The sequence below is a fragment of the Nelusetta ayraudi genome, unplaced genomic scaffold (assembly GCF_046127955.1).
Source record: "Nelusetta ayraudi isolate G7.1 ecotype Tasmania unplaced genomic scaffold, CSIRO-AGI_Nayr_v1 ptg000006l, whole genome shotgun sequence".
Classification (NCBI taxonomy): domain Eukaryota; kingdom Metazoa; phylum Chordata; class Actinopteri; order Tetraodontiformes; family Monacanthidae; genus Nelusetta; species Nelusetta ayraudi.
Window position 1 is genome coordinate 3,521,269 of NW_027466056.1, and position 18,977 is coordinate 3,540,245.

General features: G+C 44.4%; 2 protein-coding genes and 1 long non-coding RNA gene across 6 annotated transcripts; 1 reads left to right on the plus strand and 2 right to left on the minus strand.

The window, feature by feature from the left end:
* Window positions 1–300: 300 nt before the first annotated feature.
* Window positions 301–5,636, minus strand: LOC142881696 (chloride intracellular channel protein 5-like). 2 transcript variants are annotated; one of them, XM_076016104.1, is made up of 6 exons: window positions 5,502–5,636; window positions 2,397–2,506; window positions 2,022–2,147; window positions 1,829–1,935; window positions 1,520–1,683; window positions 301–1,400 (listed from the first exon to the last, which is right to left on the minus strand). In XM_076016104.1, the coding sequence occupies exons 2-6, from the start codon at window positions 2,450–2,452 to the stop codon at window positions 1,236–1,238; spliced, it is 618 nt and encodes a 205-aa protein (XP_075872219.1). In that variant the 5' UTR covers window positions 2,453–2,506; window positions 5,502–5,636; the 3' UTR covers window positions 301–1,235. The 2 variants fall into 2 exon arrangements, with proteins under 2 accessions (XP_075872219.1, XP_075872218.1); XM_076016103.1 differs by lacking the exon at window positions 5,502–5,636 and adding an exon at window positions 4,139–4,292.
* A 1,388-nt stretch (window positions 5,637–7,024) lies between these two features.
* enpp4 (ectonucleotide pyrophosphatase/phosphodiesterase 4) lies at window positions 7,025–13,732 on the plus strand. 3 transcript variants are annotated; one of them, XM_076016036.1, is made up of 9 exons: window positions 7,025–7,166; window positions 8,861–9,088; window positions 9,180–9,473; window positions 10,328–10,432; window positions 10,729–10,927; window positions 11,020–11,193; window positions 11,726–11,998; window positions 12,069–12,982; window positions 13,515–13,732. In XM_076016036.1, exons 2-8 carry the CDS (start codon window positions 8,861–8,863, stop codon window positions 12,164–12,166), a joined length of 1,371 nt encoding a protein of 456 aa, XP_075872151.1. In that variant the 5' UTR covers window positions 7,025–7,166; the 3' UTR covers window positions 12,167–12,982; window positions 13,515–13,732. The 3 variants fall into 3 exon arrangements, with proteins under 3 accessions (XP_075872151.1, XP_075872137.1, XP_075872143.1); XM_076016022.1 differs by lacking the exon at window positions 7,025–7,166 and adding an exon at window positions 7,195–7,374; XM_076016028.1 differs by lacking the exon at window positions 7,025–7,166 and adding an exon at window positions 7,287–7,411.
* Window positions 13,733–14,091: 359 nt separating this feature from the next.
* LOC142881790 (uncharacterized) lies at window positions 14,092–18,042 on the minus strand. Its single transcript, XR_012925705.1, has 2 exons — window positions 15,994–18,042; window positions 14,092–15,947 (listed from the first exon to the last, which is right to left on the minus strand). It is a non-coding gene; the product is annotated as an uncharacterized LOC142881790 (long non-coding RNA).
* Between the last annotated feature and the right edge of the window lie 935 nt (window positions 18,043–18,977).

The window sequence follows — 18,977 nt, forward strand, 5'->3', positions numbered from 1 at the left end:
TTCGCAAAAGGACTTAAGTCTTCTGCATTCAATGCAACAGATCCTTCTGGGTTTCAAGTTAGTTGTGCATGACTTAATCATGAAGTGCTACTGTTTAGATAGGTGTGTGATAAATGTAGCGTGAAATTACATCATGCTTTTAAGATGGACCTCTTTGCTTCCATGGCACACCCAACATGACTTTGCATGTGTTTATTTCCCTAAACAAATGAGGTGGGCAGCTTTTCTTTTGTCGTCAATGTAATTGTACCTTTATGTGACACAAGTGTATTCCAAGACATGAAAACACAAAAAGCTCAGTCTGAGAAAATAGATTTATTATGCAAAAAGGGAAGTATGCACAACTTGGTTGCGGTTTTTGTGATGAGGCAAAGTTTAGATGCAAAATGATTTTTTTTTAAAACGCATTAAAAAAAAATCAACCACCTATGAAAATTTGAATATTTAAACAGGATTTTTCTTAGTTCCTGCTACAGAACCAAACACTTAAGTATTTATTACCACCAGTTTGCATTGAGAGGCATAACAATACAACAGCTAGGGAAAAACTGATTGGTTGAACTGGTTCTATTATTTGATTCAAAACTAGAGAGTCAAACAGATTTAATGTTAATCTGAAATATAGCCAAGGTCTTTGACAATTTCCAAGAAAGTACCGAGGGTGAAAGAGAAAAACTGTGATGCAAACTATCACTAAAGAAATATGGGCCTAGTTTTACAGTTTGAGCCAATCATACTGTGGGGGTCGGGGGACTGGAAGAGTCCACCCTCAAGAAAGAAACCTTAATCAATCGAACCCTTAGTCCCAAAAGCTGACAGCGCCTAAATAAACGACAAATGACTTTGGCAAAAAACATTATTTATTGTATTCTCCCCCAACACTTAAATTACTCATTTTCAATAATAATAATAATAATAATAATAATAATAATAATAATAATAATAATAATCATAATCATAATCATAATCATAATACAATGATATTTGATCTGTGGTTTCCTCAGTTTGAATAAAAAGACAATTCCTGGATAAATACGGTCATTGAAATCAAGCTAAATGACATTAACATTTTTGGGCTCGAGCTGGACATTTTCCAGGAGGGTCCAAGTCTCTGGCGTACATTTTCGATTGCTCTTAGAAACCCCGATATTTCGGCAGTTCCAGGGATGTGTCTGGAGTATGATTGTATGAAGCAGAAGCAGTTTAAGGAGCTGACGGTGGCGGCAACAACGCGTTCACTTTCCCAACCTCTTGGCCACATCCTTGTATGCCAGCTCGATCTCGACATCCGATGGACACGTGTTGGTGAACTCTTCGCGGCTGTAGGCGTTGTTGAGGTAACGCCACACACCCTTGAATTCGGACGGGATGTTGTACTTCCTGTACTTCTTTGTGACCACCTGAGAATCAATTAAAAAAGAAAGAAAGAAAGAAAGAAAGAAAGAAAGAACAATTGCTTTTTTGAAAATCAGATCTACTGACGGACAAAATATGTTTGTGTTTGAAGCGGTAGACCTACCTTGAGGACATGAAGTTTGGGCAGAAGGTTGCAGTCGGCCAGCGTCAGCTCATCCCCGTCCAGGTATTTTCGCTTGGACTCTCCCACGTGATCCTCATTGGGCAGCGGGCTCAGCAGGTACTCGTCCAGCTTCGCCATAGTCTTGTCGAGATTTTTCTCTAATGCTAAACAGAAAACACACACACACACACACACACACACACACACACACACACACACACACACACACACACACACGTGCGGTTCGAAATAAACACAAGAGCATTTTCAAGGTGTGTAACCGCCAGAGTAGCAGAGACAACAGCTTACCGCGATGTTTGTCAGGCTGCGTGTTTTTAACGTAAGCCGAGAACTTTGCGAACGTGTCATTTCCCGCCGTCATCGATTCGCGGTTCCTCACTGAGAGTCGGGGGTACCTTAGCAGCAGATGTTGGCACGTCTTTAGAAAGGTAACCGTTTGGATGGTTTATACCTGGGTGTGAGCGCACGGCCAGGGACTTACTTTGGCGGCGCTAGCATCGTCTCCAGGTACTCCTCTATTTTGTTCACGTCGGTGAGCACCTCCCCTTGGAAGGTGAGGAAAGGCGGGTGCGTTCCTGGGGCCAGGTCGTGAAGATCAGCTGGCCTCCTGATTTTGGGTGGGATAATAATGGAAATGTTCAGAGCAATACTCAATCATTGCGCCATTGGTATGTATGTATGTATGTATGTATGTATTTTCAAGGTGTGTGTGTGTGTAACAATTATTAGCATAGCATCTGAAGCCACTAACATTAGCCATTATGCTCATTTCTAAAGCACCAACATGAAGCACTTTTTCAAAATAAAAGAAAGATTTACTGAAAGTAAGAAACATTTTAATCGGCTAATTCATTACCTCTTGAGGTCAACAGTGGTGACGTTGAAGACCACACCCTTGAGCCAGAGGATCATAAAGAGGCGCTGTGAGAAGGGACAGTTTCCGATGCTCTCTCCATCGCTGCCGGCCTGACACAGACAACAAGCAGCAACAGTTACACAATAGTTACCATAAATGTAGTGACACAAAGTGTACAAATGCTGGGGACTGAATCGTGGCGCGGTGCGTTTAGGCTCACGCTTATTTTCGAAATGTAATTTAAAGGCCCAGCGTGTGAGACTTCAGCAATGAACTCTATGGCAAACTCCACATTACAAAGATAATGCCACAGTGATGACAACTTTTTGCTTTATGTTTACTCTATTAGTTCAACAACGTGACACCTGTCACACCCGTTCAAATACCGTTTCCTGTCAGAACAGACAGTGTCATCGAAAAAGGTTAATGTGCAACACTGAGAGAGCCCTCTCATAATCTCCATGACTTTGATACCTTTGTCTGCTTTTATTGTTTTCCCAGTGTTAAGACTTTCATTGCGCCATAAGCCCTGCTGTGAATCGCTTCCTTGGCCTAAACTTAAAACAGTCGTTGTGCTGTACTACATTGCCCTCTAGTGGATTTATAATGTAACGTGCTGAACTGCTTTTTGTTTTGTTTTTTTGTTTTAGAATGATTCGCCATAACTTTAATATTGTAATTCAGTTAATTACTTGTATTGCAGTTTCCCTCCGATTCCCCCTCATTTAGACCACCGGTACATATAATTTACATCATTAAGTATACACAAATGAGTGTTATTTTAGAAAATTAGCATTTAGCAGCTTTGAGCGAACCAAAAAAGTCACTTGTTGCTGCTTTTGTTTGCAAAAAAGATATATTTATGCAACATTGTTCAAGAGACCGTGTATTTCCTTGAGTGTGTGCGTACACGCACGCAGCCGCAGCTGTAACAGGACACTGTAACGAAACCCCGAGCTCAGCATTAATAATCCACACTGCCCCGATTAACCGGCTCGCTGCCTGTTCTAGACCCTAGGTTCCGTTCAGTTTAAGGGGAGGAATTAACGATTCATAAATAAACAAAACAACTCTCAGCAGTCTGAGCAAGTCGACAGTTGACCCAATTTATTTTTATTGCAGTGCCACCAAATTATGTAACAGGCGCTTTGATATGACTTCAAATTAAAGGGCCAGTGTTTCAGATTCAGCAGCATCTGCTGGTCAGAAAGTGCATTACAACCAATGTTGAGGTTTGTCCCTGTTTTTCCAATCTCCAACCTGCAACCCCCCGAGCGCCATAATGAAGTTCTGGGCAACTTCAGTACACACACAGACAGTGTCCAAACATCTCCGCGACACAGGTCCTAACATGCAACAAATGCCGTTGCATGAAGTCATGTGACCCCCTCACCAGCCCGTGGACCCATTCTCAGCACTGAAAGCGCCCCCATCAATGATTCATGGCCACGGCCATAGAGAGAGAAAGAGAGATTGTCCACGCACGTGGTGGGTGTCAGGTTGAACGTGCACACACGCATGGAAAAATCAGTAACCTGTGTCAAGTTCGACACGAGGTTGACATCAAAAACGCGGGAATGACACACACAAGCGTTGCGAGGCCTCGCCCGGAGGCCATGAAACTGATCAGGTGTCAGTTTCTTCTTCTTCTTCTTCTTCTTCTTCTTCTTCTTCTTCTTCTTCTTCTTCTTCGTCTTCTTCTTCATCTTTGTCACAAAAGCAGCGCAAAACACTCCCCCCACCTTGACAAACAGCTCGATGTCGGGGTCCTTGTCTTCCTCGGCCGCTGCATCCGTCATGGTCAGTAGGAAGGTGCTCTGCTTTCTGCTGCTGCTGTCGTCGCTGTCGTTGTTGTTGTTGTACGTCGGAGTTTCACTTTACTCCGGGGCCCATGTGGCGCAGTCACGGCAGCTGTGTCACAGTGTCAGCTGAGGGCGAATGCCGGCTGTGTGTGTGTGTGTGTGTGTGTGTGCGTGTGTGTGTGTGTGTGTGTGTGTGTGTGTGTGTGTGAGGGAGGGGGAGAGCGAGAGGTCCCGCTTGCAGTGGGGTGCAAAGACTGCCGGGGCTAAAATAAACCCCTCTCTGCAGGGGCGAGGGGGTGGGGCAAGGTGGTGGGTGTGTCCCAGTCGGACGCAAGGAAGGCCCAATCCCCCGTTGGCCGTCCGTGCCCCTCCCATCCCTCCCCACCCCAGATCAGCAACGCAACCGGGTGAACTTGGAACCCCAGTTCGGCTCCTCTGCGCCACCTGGTGGTCCCAGCAAAGCATAAAAGGGTGGCGAACTGACCTTTCTCACTGCAATTACGTAATGCTGTGATTGCGAAGAGGTGCATTTGCGCAAATGCTTTGACCGGTAAAAATATCAATGCACAATTTTTAGTTACAATGTTTAAAATTTTCTCAGCTCTTCTTATTGCCTTGAATATGGCAATAACCCTCGATGTTACTTACTTGGGTTGGCACAACCTAACAAATTGCAATTAGTGGGATATTTTTTCTCCCAACCTCCTTTATCTGATATCCTCATATTATCATATTATCATCCTTGCACTTTTATGATCCTGTGCTTGGTGTTTATCCCAGATCCTATGCCTGCTGCTTACCTTTGATCACCAGCTCTGCCCTCCATGTCGTATTTATTTATTTATTTTTGGCTATAGGCTGTGGATTTGTAGCCACTGATTTAATAAATTTGGGCGTTTGGAGGAGGACTGTGCAGCTCACAGCCACGCGCCGGCGTTCGCATGGCCACGCGACAGGAAACGCCTCTGCATTCCCGTCCCTTCGACCCCAAAACTTAAATTTAGATCCACACAGTAGCACAGGCATGTTAACGCTCATGCTCACCAGGGTCCATGCACTCAAACACACCCACCCACACACACACACACACACATGCACACACACACACACACACACACACACACACACACACACACACACACACTCATTCTTAGACAAGCTGAAGCGCTGGTAGGTACTGGCTGAGCTTTGCCCCCCCATTGCAGCTGCTGTAATTTTAATTATGAATGTGATCCTGCTAATGGGCCACCACTTCCAGAATACATGCTGTTTGTTCTTCTGTTTTCAAACCTGTGTCGCCTACCTTGACGAAGAGCGTGACCTGAGGCCCGCCCGCCGCCTCTCGCCTCTCCACGATGCCGCCCTTCCTTGAGGACGCGGAAGAGGAGGACGAAGACGAAGACCTGCGTGACGTCCTCCCCCCGTCCGTGTGGTCCACCAGGCCCTCGGCTGACCTCGTCTCCCAGGTCGTCTCCATACTCACCACCTCCACCCTCTCCTCCTCCCGTTGCCATTCGTTCCTTGTCACCACCTCCTGCACCACATGCACCTCCACCTCCTCTCGGCGGGTGTCTTCGGAGTGCGAGGAGGCTGGGGCGCAGGAGGAGGCGGCCGAGGACGAGGACGAGGACGAGGACGATGAGGCGGAGGACCCGCTCCGGTCTCTCTCCTCCTCTATGAGGGGGGGCAGGGGAGGGGGAGTCGGGACTCCGTACGTCTCCATGTTCACGTGCGCCTCAAATTCATTCTCGTCGGAGGAGCTCATCCTTTGGGCTGAGGTCGTTCTTACTTGGGACGCGCGCAGCTCGTGGTAGGTGGCAGGCAGCAGGTGGAGTGAGCGCGACGGCAGCCTCGCTTGGCTTATCAAAAAGAAGGGGGAAAAAAACACTCCCCCCCAGGACTTTGCTCAGGTGTGAACTGAACCCTTGCCAACTGAGGACAGCAGCATTATGTAGATGGTACACACAACCACGGGTCATTTGAAACATGAAATTGCCAGTGGAGATAAGCGCAGCATGGAAGTTAATTATTGTGTTTATCTGAGTGCAAAGTGCGTTTTATAAAGGGCTACCCTTAACGTTTTAATACAGCCATCACCAAGACACACCCAGAATGTACACGTCAGCATTTTTCAAGGCCGTATACTATAATAGCCGTTCAATATCCAGGCAGCTTTGAGAGGTCTCTCAAAGGATCTACGACAATTGTATGTTGATTCTTGTTTTATCTTCTGGACGGTTGGCAGGGACTCCTCTTGTGGAGACCAAAAACTAAAAAAGAAATATCAAAAATGTGTGTCTGGCATTCCGACAGTTAAAGAGAACAGAAGCTTCATTTTTTAAATCACAGCAATTAAGCTCATATGGGTTAAAAAAAAAAAAAAAAAATCTCCTCTTCTCCACACCAAAATGCTTTGGAATAGCTATTGGGTATCTAATTAAGCCGGTCACCGCTTACAAAACCTACTCAGTTCCCATATAAATGAATTAATTTGCATCCCTACAAATAATATATGGTGTTATGGGAAAACAATGCATTACATGGCAGTTTTGTGCCGTGGAGGAAAAACAACAAACCAACAACGAATATCCTGCATTCTGAGATGTAATTATGTAAGTGGATCTCTGGTCATGCACTTTTAATTTGGAGCAATTAAACCAAATCATGCTGTAATTAATGATTATTTTGTTTAAATCGTTTTGAAATGCTGAAAACTCAAAGTGTCACCTGAGTAAAAATTATTAAACTTGCTTACACGCCTATATTTACAAAAACAATATTTATGCCCCATCCCTTAAGCATGCCTATTGGCTGCCGGAACTGCGAATCTGCTGTAGTTGACTCAAGAGTGGAAGCAGGAAACGGTGGATATAATGCATTTTGGAATCAGCGAATGGTCTTGTTGAAAGCGACGCATTTTGCTTTTATCATTACCGTTTGTCTAGTTCAACAACTATAGTTAATTCATGCACGTATGTGATGAAAATGTGAATGTGATTCACAACATTAGCTCTCGTTGCCTGAGCTGACTTTGATGAAGTTGGATTATTGTGAAAGGTGCGACTCCAACTTCCGGTCCGCAATCGGTGCGCTCGAAGACTTTCCGGCATTTCTGGTTTGTGGGAATAATGATGTCGTTGTCAAACAAGCGAATGAGTTTTCTTAAAAACCCTAGCGTAAGTACAACTGGTCGCTTCTTTCCGCTTGCACCAGGTAATTCAACAGACAGTCGGCACGATACGTTTAACCAGCTGGCAGACGAGAATCGACACTTTATTTCGCTTTTGTTTCACGTTTACAGCTATTCTCGAACATTTCTCGCTTCGCGTTGACATTGCATGTTGTTGTTTTTAAACACTGAAATAAATTGTTACGAATCAAGTGCAGCGACAATCCCGCCGAAGACGTCCGTGTTTGTAGTTTAATTGATACCGAAGGAGGAAACATTTCGGCCTCGTCGCCGCTGACTTCCGTCTGAGCGCGTGCCTGTGCGCGTGCACTCGCTGACAAGAGTCGCGGTAAATTTAGACTGAATATAACGTTTCCCTTAATACTTAAGTCATAAAAGTCATTAAGTCATAAGGTCTTAAAAAAAACAAAAACACAAACTGGGTTTGAGTCTCAGGTGTATCCACCTGTCTAGTGGGGAAGGCGTCATTCCGGGGACATCCTGGTCAAATGAAGCAGCTTCCTGTTTAACTAGCTTGTAGTTTTTATTTACTTCAACCTCGGCAAATGCGTATTCTTCCAAATACTAGGCTCCAAACCGCTTGGCGTGTGTTTTCAAAATCTTGAATGTTTAATTCCCACCTCGCCCCCACCATAGAATTAGGATTCCAAACTTAGTAAAGCGGTACATAACCGATTAATAGGATCGATGGTGCGAGAGGCGGTTTTACATACTACTATTACAAATACATAAGATTATAAAATGACGGAATGGAACCCAATAATTAACCTCGATGAAAGACGAAGTAATACAAGTGTTGAACGTTTGCTACGACGTTATTGTCAATGTCTGTTTTGCATTTCATATTGGTGTTTTTCCTGAACACACACGAGCGCCCCAGCTAGGCCACTATTTGTATTTCCCCACATCAATAAACAGGCGCTGCGACGTGTTTACTTCGTCACTTCGCCATTTCCACCGAAAGTTACCTAGAGCTGCTAGAGCTCTAGTTTTTTTTTATTTTCTGTTTCGCCCAAATCCTTATTATTTAAAGTATAAAAAATATTTTTCAATCTCATCTTTTTAAATTTGCACCAGCGATCCAAGTATTCATTTTTGTCAACTTCATAACTTTAAAAGTCACTTATCAATCGTCTTTGACTTACTCTCCATTTTCAATCGATAGAAATTTTAGATTGAATAACTTCTTTTCCTGATTTGTTCTTGTTCCACGTTCTCCTTTATCTGTCTACATACACGATGCTGTCTGTCGTCCTTGAACCCTCCTCAAAGAAACTTAGTTTGAAAGCATCATTTAAGTAGTGCAAAACGATGTATCAGCAGAACTTTACCATCCTGTTGCACAGATGTATGTAAAAGACAGATCAGATGGTACAGAGAGGCCAAATCATCTGTTCATCTCAGTTCCTCTTCATTGTGAGCTGAATTTAAACCGTCGCACCTGTTCACACTTCCTGTCTCACCTTCCAAAGATGTTGCTTCCAATGCTGTCCCTCTTCCTGGCCACCATCGGCGCTGAAGAAGGGGCGACCCCACAGAAACCACCGGCGTTGCTGCTGGTGTCCTTCGACGGATTCCGAGCCGACTATCTGCGGCGGTTCCCCATGCCCAACCTGGAGCTCCTGTACAGCCAGGGGGTCCTCGTCGAGGAGCTCACCAATGTCTTCATCACCAAGACCTTTCCCAACCACTACACCCTGGTGAGCTCCCCTCGCCGATGTTCTCCGTGTCGATCGTGGCTGTGCATGCAAAGTCAACAGAATGACCCCCTTGATTTTTACATTTTTCCAGGTGACGGGCCTGTACGTCGAGTCCCACGGCATCCTCGCCAGCTCCATGTACGACCCCGTGACCAAGAAGCACTTCAGCAACATGAACGACACTGACCCCATATGGTGGAGGAAGGCGGAGCCCATCTGGCTCACGGCGCTCGACCACGGCTACACGACGGCCACGGCCATGTGGCCCGGCTCTGACGTGCGCATCAGGAACCGCACGGCGACGCACTACTTCTCCTACAATCACCGCGTCACCTTCCGGCAGCGGCTGCAAAACGTGACCAGCTGGCTGCTGGGGGACGGAGAGGTATAATGTATGAGTTTTACACCAGAAGTCTCTTCAGCTGCTTTTCCATGACCCCTAGAATTGCACAAAACCTAAATATTGCAATAGAAAACTGGTAATGGAAACACCTAAACTTCAAAAAAAACCCTCAAATATGGCTAAAAGGTTTTAAGCTCGAATGAGGTGTGGGGTATATCACAAAAGTCTAATGGAAACACTTTTTTTTTGCATTTACACGCCACCGGACTTGACGTATGGGGTCACGTGACCTGTTCACTTCAAGTGAAAATGGTGCGTTATGTTTGTAGGGAGGAGGAGACGGAATATTTTTCAAAGACAAAAATATAACAACCATTCTTGACAGCAAACAAACCTCAACAAACAAAAGCAAACATATCTCTAACGTAAAATTGCGGGATGAGATTTTATGAGAATTTATGCCTTTCACACCGTTCAATGGAAACACCTGCAAATCGCAGTTGTACTTTGTCAAAATCTTTAGAAATATCGCTTTTATTTTGCGCCAAACTGTAATGGAAACGCAACTTGTGTCAGTCGTCAAGTGAAGTGCTGCCTCGTTTCGATTTTTCACTCTGGACCTCTGGTCAACCTCCAGCAGTAATCATTTCTTAATCTGATCGCTCATAAGATGAAGTGACAGTGGAAGAACAGGATGTGTCAGCACCAGCTCAGACGCTACCTTGCGGGATAGTGTGTTTGCTGCAGTAACGACAGTTAAACAGAAGCAACTCATTGGTAGCTTGTAGCTGTGGGAGGCAGACGTGTGTCATTTGTGTAAATTTCACTGTGGAGCTATATGACCTCCTGACGTTGTCCACCTCTCGCACACCCCCTCCCCCTTCTAACCGCCCCAGGAGGAGGGAGTGACATTTGCGGCGCTCTACTGGGAGGAGCCTGACAGGGCCGGCCACATCTTTGGCCCCGACAACACCACCGCCATGGGCAAAGCGCTGAAGGAGGTGCGAGAACTGTTACACAATGGGTTTTATCTGTTGTTCTCTTCAGCTTGAAAAGTCCTTTTCCTTTCGTAGGTCGTGAGCAAGTGCTGTTTTAACGGGTGTGTGATTTTAATTGTAAGCGTTTCTATAAGGAGACAGAGTTTCCTGCTGTAACTCTGGGAATTTCTGGGCTTGAGTAGTTAAGCAAAAGCAGTTACTAACAAAAATTAGAAACCTAATTTCCGACACGCAATAAATCTAAAAGTTTCCCAGCGCAGTTTCATCCGTAACTCGCACTTCTCTCCTCCCTCCACCAGGTGGACGACAACGTGGGCCTGCTGGTGTCGGAGCTAAAGCGCACGGGCCTGTGGGGCCGCGTCAACGTCATCGTCACCAGCGACCACGGCATGACCCAGTGCTCAGCCGAGCGCCTCATCCGGCTCGACCGCTGCATCCAGCCCGACCGCTACGCCGTGGTGGACCTCACGCCGGTCGCCGCCATTGTGCCGCTCATCGGTAACACCCCCTGCGAACACCCACCCTCCCCACACCCTCCACCTCTGGGGGGTGAGTGACGCACGCTGATGAGCACAAACTGTCACCCACAGACCCTCATGAGGTCCACACCCGGCTGAGCCAGTGCCACCCTAACATGACGGCCTACCTGAAGGAGGACATCCCCGACTGGCTGCACTACAAGAACAACGACTTCATCCAGCAGATCTTGCTGGTGGCCGACGAGGGCTGGACCATCGTCCAGCGCGGCGACAAGCCCAAATACTGTACGAACTTTTCGAACTGGAAACGTGCGAGTGCAACGCATGCTAGGTGCCCCTAATGCAGGGGTGTCCAAAGTTTTTTTTTCACAATGTGGGCCAGCTGCTTCGTCATATGCAGTACTTTGGTTAAAAAAACTAACAAACTTAAGCCATTGGCTTCCAGGCATTTATGTGCACGGCGAACTACGTTTGTCACCACACAACACTTGTTGATGCTGCATTCATGAGGGCAATGCCATCTGTTAGGAAAGCATTGTGCTATCACACAGTGCTATTGTAATTTCATCAAACTTGGAAAGAGGTGTCTTTTAATGCAAGTTTTTGTTTTCCTAATGTGTGGAAACATAATTTTTTGGCTGACTCTGTGTACGACAGGCTGCGCAAAAGTGCCTCTATCGTGAGGTCAACAGAAAAAATTACAAAGTCAGCTCGTTTGATTCAACGGCCGCAGTTTGCCCCGCGGGCCGTAGCTTGGACGCCACCTGCCCTAATGTGTCCGATTTCCTCCTTCACTTCCCCTCAACCCTTCCCGCAGTGGGCGACCACGGCTACTACAACTCCTTACCCAGCATGCACCCCTTCATGGCGGCCACTGGGCCCAGCTTCCGCGTGGGCCTGCGCACTAGCAGCCTCCGCAGCGTGGACCTCTACCCACTCATGTGCCACCTGCTGGCCATCCCGCCGCGGCCCCACAACGGCAGCATGGCGGAGGCGAAGTGCCTGCTGGCAGCCGAGGTCTGCTCCCGCCGGCCCCAGGTGGCCAGCCTGGTGGTGGGCCTCTTCCTCCTCCTCGTCGTTGCGGGTGTCGGTGAGTCTAGACCCCGACAGGAGACCTTCGGGGTGTTTACACACCACTGTTAACCTGCGCTTTCCCTCAGTTGTCTTCCAGCTGCTGATTGAACGCCGGCGGTCGAGCGTCCACTCCTACCAGAGCCTGCAGGCACAAGACTCGGACGGCGCTCTGCTGATCACGTGATCCGCAGATGCCAGGGTTTCCAGAAGTCAAAAGTCGACAACCACTGTTGCAGCACTCGTGCTTTATATTGTTGATGTTACTGTCTTATTTTTTTACTTCCATTGTTAAGGGTTATCACTGTCAGAAGTAGTCAAGGGAGATGCTTTTTCCTGTTTTATTATTATTATTATTATTGTTATTATTATTATTATTATTATTATTATTATTATTATTATTATTATTATTATTATTATTATTTGTAAATTGTTTGGTAACTCCCAATGTGTAGATGTGTAGAATTTTTTTAAGTACCACCAGAGGGAGCCAGACACCATTTGAATGTCGCTTGGAAGGATTGATATGCAGCTTGTTTTTCCCCTTTAACATATTTGAAATCCAAACTGATATTTATTGACAACATTTTCCTTGACGGAAATCATTCAGTGCCTTTCAACGGAAAATGTGTGGATGTCTGCGCGTGTTTGTGAATATATGTGTTGTTGAGTGGGGTGGGATGGGGATGTGTGTGACCAAAGAATATGACGATTGACGGCATTGAAACCGAATTGACTGATCTGGATTGCAATACACTTTCAACATGAAACGTAAAATCCTCCGTTGATGACGCAAATGACTGATCTTCTCTTCTCCTGGTGCACCTGCTGTGGAAACCAGAGCTGATCGCAGCTCTCACTGTATTCGCGTGACGTTAAGTTTGTTCTCAGCGCGCATTACAAATCACAACAGACAAAGAAAAGCAAATGATGACTTTCTGTTTGGACGAGATCCTGTTTAAGAGCACTGCAACCTGTCCTCCCCTGCACTCCTTACATGGAAGTGTGTAACGGGTGTTTCAATTAGTTACTTTAGAAAAAAATAATAATACTATGATCAAAAGCCAAGATCGTCTGCTGGAGCTGGTGTAAGTAATTAAGACAACACAAGATGATTGTTTATCAAATACGTGTATTAAGTGATAAGTGGAAACCAAAATATTTACAACCCCCCAAAACCAATAATCAAGAGCATCAATAATAAACAGCAAAAACAACAGCAAGAATATCATTATTATTATTAATAATAATAATAATAATAATGGCCACAAAATAATTTACACTGCTGTACGGAAACCAAGTTAGGATCTGTAACAAAACAACTCTTAAACTGGCTAAATTCAGTAATTAATCAATATAATAAAACAAGGGAGGAAAGTATGTTATCCCTACACTAATTTGCGAACGTGAAACACCTGCGGAGTAATCACGTCACATGGTGCTTACGGGTGGCGCAGCTACCGGGGCACATAAGGCACAAAAAGCATGTAACTATAAACAAATAAATAATCGCATCTTTCACCCTAGGCTACAAGTGGTTCGCGTAAAGATGCAAAACTGGACCTCAATAAAAGCCGACATGATCTGTGATGCCTCGTGTTATTATAATATTTGTGTGTTTCCAAGCAAGGAGACGCAACACAATGTTTGGAAAAAGAAATTCTTTATATTCCCGTATTTTTTCTTTTTTTTTCTTTCTTGATTGCAGTCACAACATTACAATGTAATAAAATGGCAAATATATAAAATCAAACTTACGGACGCTTATACATCTCTGTATCATGATCAAACCCAAAAAAGAAGTCCACGTGTTCTTTAAATACCTGTTTTTTACATTGCTTTAAAATCTAGTAATCGTTTTTTATGTACTCTGTATTATTGTAAATCTTTGTCTCTTCACAGATAAATATAGATATTTTTATTTTCAGGAGGTATTGTAACAAAAATAACACATTTCCTAATGTTGGCCACTCTGTGCCATTGAAAATATCATTCAACTTTTCCCCTGGATGTGATTTTTTTTTCTCCTCTTACACTGTTGTAGACACAAAGTACACAGACAAACAAGAGATACACAATGCCGCCTGGCTTTGTTTTTTTGTTTTTTCTCTCTCTCTCTCTCTCCTGTTTTGTTTGTGGTTGGTCAACATTCAGTGTGAGAATCCCCCTCCCCCCACACTCCAGTTCTCGGGACTCCGGAATACTGATTTTCTTTTCTTTTTTTTTATGAGCTGACGCAGGAGCAGTTTGAACACAGGCCATGACAGCAGCCATCATTTCTATAGTGAAGCTGTGGCAGTGAGAGTCAGACAGACCCGCCCGCTAGCGTTAGCGCGCTAAGCTAGTCAATGCCAAATGGTCAATAACTGTAGATGGCTGCATAACGTTTAGATAATTATCAAATGTGTTGGAGTTGTAACGTGTAATTTTTTTTTTACAACATATTGTGGGATTTCTGCATTTAAGGGGAGAATCATAGTGTTGAAACTCAAAGATATACGTTTAAAAAGATTAGCATCTCAAAAATGTAAACGGAATAAAACTGTAAAAAAGAAAAAAAAAAAGAAAGAAGAAGAAGTAATTATGTCTTCTGGTTAAATATATTGGCTGTTTGTTTTAGGGCTTGTTTAACCCATTTGGTTGTCAAAAAGTTTCCACAGACCGCAGAAAACCAGCTGGGTAAGTTCTTGTGGTTCTTAACAATCTATCTACGCTTTCTTAGCATGACAGTGTTTGACATCCAAAACATGAAATATAAGCCATGTGCATGCAAAGCAAAATGACAACGAAGAGAGATTGCGAGGTTAGCGCAGTTGTGTAAGACATCAGTTGGACCAGTTTCATTTAAGTTTTAGAGGGTCACCGGGTGAGCCAGATTCCGAGAGGGAAAGTCCAACAAGCAAAACGTTTACATTTAGAGATGCAGCTATGTTGGAAAGTGTCAAACTGTGACCTGAGAAGTGTTGAAATTGGCTAGCTTACTAGCTAGTTCACCCCACTTCAAAATTGCGCGCATGTCGCAAAGTGCTAATTCTATTCTTCTCCAATTTTATGATTTCAGGAATTTGAAATGTTTGTGCTGCTATTTTTGATAAAAAAATAAAAAAATAATAACGTGGACTAATGATTTGCGTTCTCTTTTTTTTTGTTTGTGTGTTTCTTTTTATTATTGTCAGTGAGCCCAGGCTTGTGAAGGTGGCTGTCTGGCAAATCACCTCCACGTGCTTCTTCTTGCCTACAGATCTAATATCTATGTGGTTATACTCAAGACAATACGATGGCACAGACTCCTACGAAAACACAGTTTCCAGTTAAGCCGTATTTTTCTCCTCTCACCATACATTCTTCATATTTTATAGAGTACATTTACGATTGGTACATTTTTTTTTTTTTTGAAAGAGCCATCTAAGCAAACTTGTCGCAACATAGATCCAACTAAAGAGGATTTACCTTAGGAAGGTATTTACAATCAAAATGCCAACCACGAGAAAAATAACAGGTACTTTAGCACATCAAAATGTCTAGAGCTACTTTTTTTTTTTTGTTGTTTTTTTTGTTTTTAAACCCCAAAGCTGAGAACAGAAAAGCATGACCCCCAACAAAAATCAAAGCCCATGGTACATCGTATAGATACATCCACAAAAACATTCCCCCTGACCCTGCCCTGCACTTTGTTTTACCTCCATCTGTGTTGTACCACTGGAATCCTTGTTTTTTCTTTGATTGAATCTGAGCATTTGGAGCTTTTAGTCCTTTGAAACAAGGTTTACAGCAGTGCTTTGTCGACTCAGATTGGTTTGAGACCTTTCTGATATCAGAGGCAGCTTAAGCATCTGGCCTCCTTTTCTGCAAAAAAAACCACAATGAGGGGTGATAATTTCACAGCTCTGGACCAGGCAAGTAAAACTTTGGCTGAATAACGCAACAGCTTACAGATGCGTACAGTAATTTGCACTCGCACGCACGCACTTGATACACACACACACACACACACACACACACACACACACACACACACACACGCACACACACACATGTGCACACACAAAGCCAATTACCAGGCTTCATGCTTTCCAGACCCTGATTTTAAAACATTGATGGTTCAAACAACAAAAATCTTTCCACATTGCTTCCTCGCAGGCTGCACGGGTACATTTCCCTTTTTTAACCTCTCAAACACAACAGTTAAACAAAATAAAGTGACCTCATGGAAATAAATTCCATAAATAAGAGTCAACAAAAGTCTGAAAAAAATGCACTTAAAAATGTAAACAAACCAATCACAATTGTTTCGATGCTCATTAACGATCTGCTTTGCTTCGTCTCGGAGACGATGAGATTAGAGACAGGCGGTACGTCGGAACAGTGATGTGGTGTCTTCCAAAGCCCGCAAACCTTGTTGCTGTGTTGTGTCCTTGCATAGCTGTGAAGGTGTAGCCATACAATAACATGGACTGGATCCTACCGAGTGGGCCCTGGTTAAGGCTCAGGGTTGTAATGCGTGTGGAGGGAAGAGACTTTTCATTCGCAGCGTTAAAGACTCAGCTGTAGATTGTTAATTCCAAGAGTGAGGGTGATACTTGGGAAAGTAGGGGTCAGCTGATTGTGTGAAGCTGCAGTTGAGTCTGAACGCTCTGAATGGAGCCTTTCTGCAAAAAGACAGGTGAGGTGCGTTTTTATATTTTTTGGTTGTGTCAGACCTGATTTGTCGAAAAACCTGACCATTGATTGGCTGGAGCTCTGGTTGCAAAGCGGAGGAGGGGAGGGGTCATGGCATGGGTCAAAGGGTCAAACGGTTCACTGGAATATAACCCCCCCTAACCCTAACCATTTTTTTTTTTTTAACTAGCAGAAGCCGTGACTGTCTGAACACTTTTGTTACCCCGACGAGCACACGAGCCCCACTAAACTAGGACATTCATGCAAGAAATTCACGAGCACAATCCGCAAAAAACGAACAGAGTCTGTGTTCTGGACGTCCTCTGGACAACGACGTGCTAACACGGTCACACTATGCCACCACGGACTCGTGTGCTTTAGAACACACTGAACCCATGCTCAACATCCAGTGCGCATTCAGATTAGAGTGTACCAAAAATTAGCCACACCCTCCTAGCATCGGTGCTAAAGACAGAAGCATCTTTTGTCAAGCAAATAAGGCATTGTAGCTTGCTATCGTCAGTCCCTTTCATGCTTCCTATTACAGAGGGTGTCACTTTTTTTTGCGTACACTCGCAAAAAATACCTTTAAAACGTATTCCTTCATTCCACTGTGACCACGACTTTACAAAACCAGTGATCCCAAATCAATAGCACCATATGAATATTGTTCCCAAATTGTGAAGTGGTTAAGAAGGGGTTATTGAACGCGAGTGTGTGCGTGTTTGTGTGTGTCTGTGCAGTGAGGTAGGGATGCATCCCAATGTCTTTACATGTGTGTTGTTAAGAGTGCCTCCCTGACGTGGAGGGTTTCTTTGTGTAAGTGTGTGTTTGTCTGCGTGTGTGTGCGCGTCATTACGCTAAGCACATCTCCTTGCGTTGGAGACTTGCATAGCTTCTGCAGGACAGGAAGAGCAGTTGTCCGTTTGCGTGGAGCCTTTGGCACGAGCCTTGGCTGAGAACTGAAGGCAGTGCTCAAGTCGCACCATAGAATTCAAAGAGACAATCTGCCCTTATTGCACCAGTTAAGTACGTGCGCGTTTCTTGTGTTTGCACCATGTGAAGTTTAGGGTTAGCAGCCAATTGACTCTAGTTAGCTCAAGTGTGTTGCACCATATGGACATCAAATGCCGCTGCGCTCACTTGAAGTGAATCACCTTTTAGCAGCAAAATGAAAAAAAAAAAAAAAGGTTTTGTAATCGGCTAGCACCACAGAGAAAACAATGTTTAGTTTGCACTTTGATCCCACCATACAAACTTGAGGGACACATCAACATTCACTGATGTCGCCCGCTTGGTCCACCATCTTTACTTTTTCCAACGTTAGGCCAAAAGTCTCCAAGATACTCATCGTTAATAGTTCTGGTCATGGTGGAAGCTGAAAAGCAGAATTAAACCTTACTTTAATTTGCTCTTGGTATGACCAAGAATTGAATTTTCAATCCTTTCAAAATCCAACTGCAACTTAGGAGCCAACTGAAGCACTTATAGAGCTTTGTGTCAAATCTTAGCAGGTTGGTGTGTCAGTTGTGTCAACATTTGCCACGTATGAAAATTGGGCGGGTTGCCGCTGGACTTAAATTTGAATTGAGGACCTGACCTAAATGTGTGTAGTTAATGCTTTGTTGTTTGAAAATCCAATGAGAACTCCTACTGTTGTTTAAATGGCTGCTTTTTTTCTTCCATTTCCCAAAAATGTTGATGTGTCCTTCTCAAGTCCTCGCAGTGTTCTTCACTGTTGAACCTGTGTGATCCTCTTGGCCAGCAGTATTATTAAGAGGCTTGTGTGTTTCTTTTCATATCGTCTACCTGCACCATTTGAAATGGCTCGTGGCCAGGGTTTGTGTGACCCTGCCACCCGCGTGGGACCACTGTAGAGGCCCAACGACACTTAACACTCTCGCCACCTTTCAAACCCTTTGATATGACTCACTGTGGCGCGGTGTAGCTGCGCCCCCCTGATGGTGTGTGATTTTCTTTTTTTCCAACCGGCCCGATGACTGATACCACGGCTCATTTGTTGCCGCCTGCCAATGTAACAGCTTGGATTAGAGGGATAAACAAACACAAAAAAAAAGAAAAGAAATAATGAGCCATACATCACAGCTCAGCCGTGGGTGGCTTTTGGAGCAGTTGATGCCGGACTTTTTTTTTTCTTCTTCAGGACGAGTCATTGAGAGAGATGTGACGTTTTAACTTCCAAGCAAAGCTTTTATATATTCGCTTCAATGACACCACCCCGTTAGTGTGGGACCAACATGATTAAGACATCACTCACTGGTGGGTGCTCGCAAACATATTCTAAAAGCCATTAGTCATGCTTGCGCTCTTTTTGATTA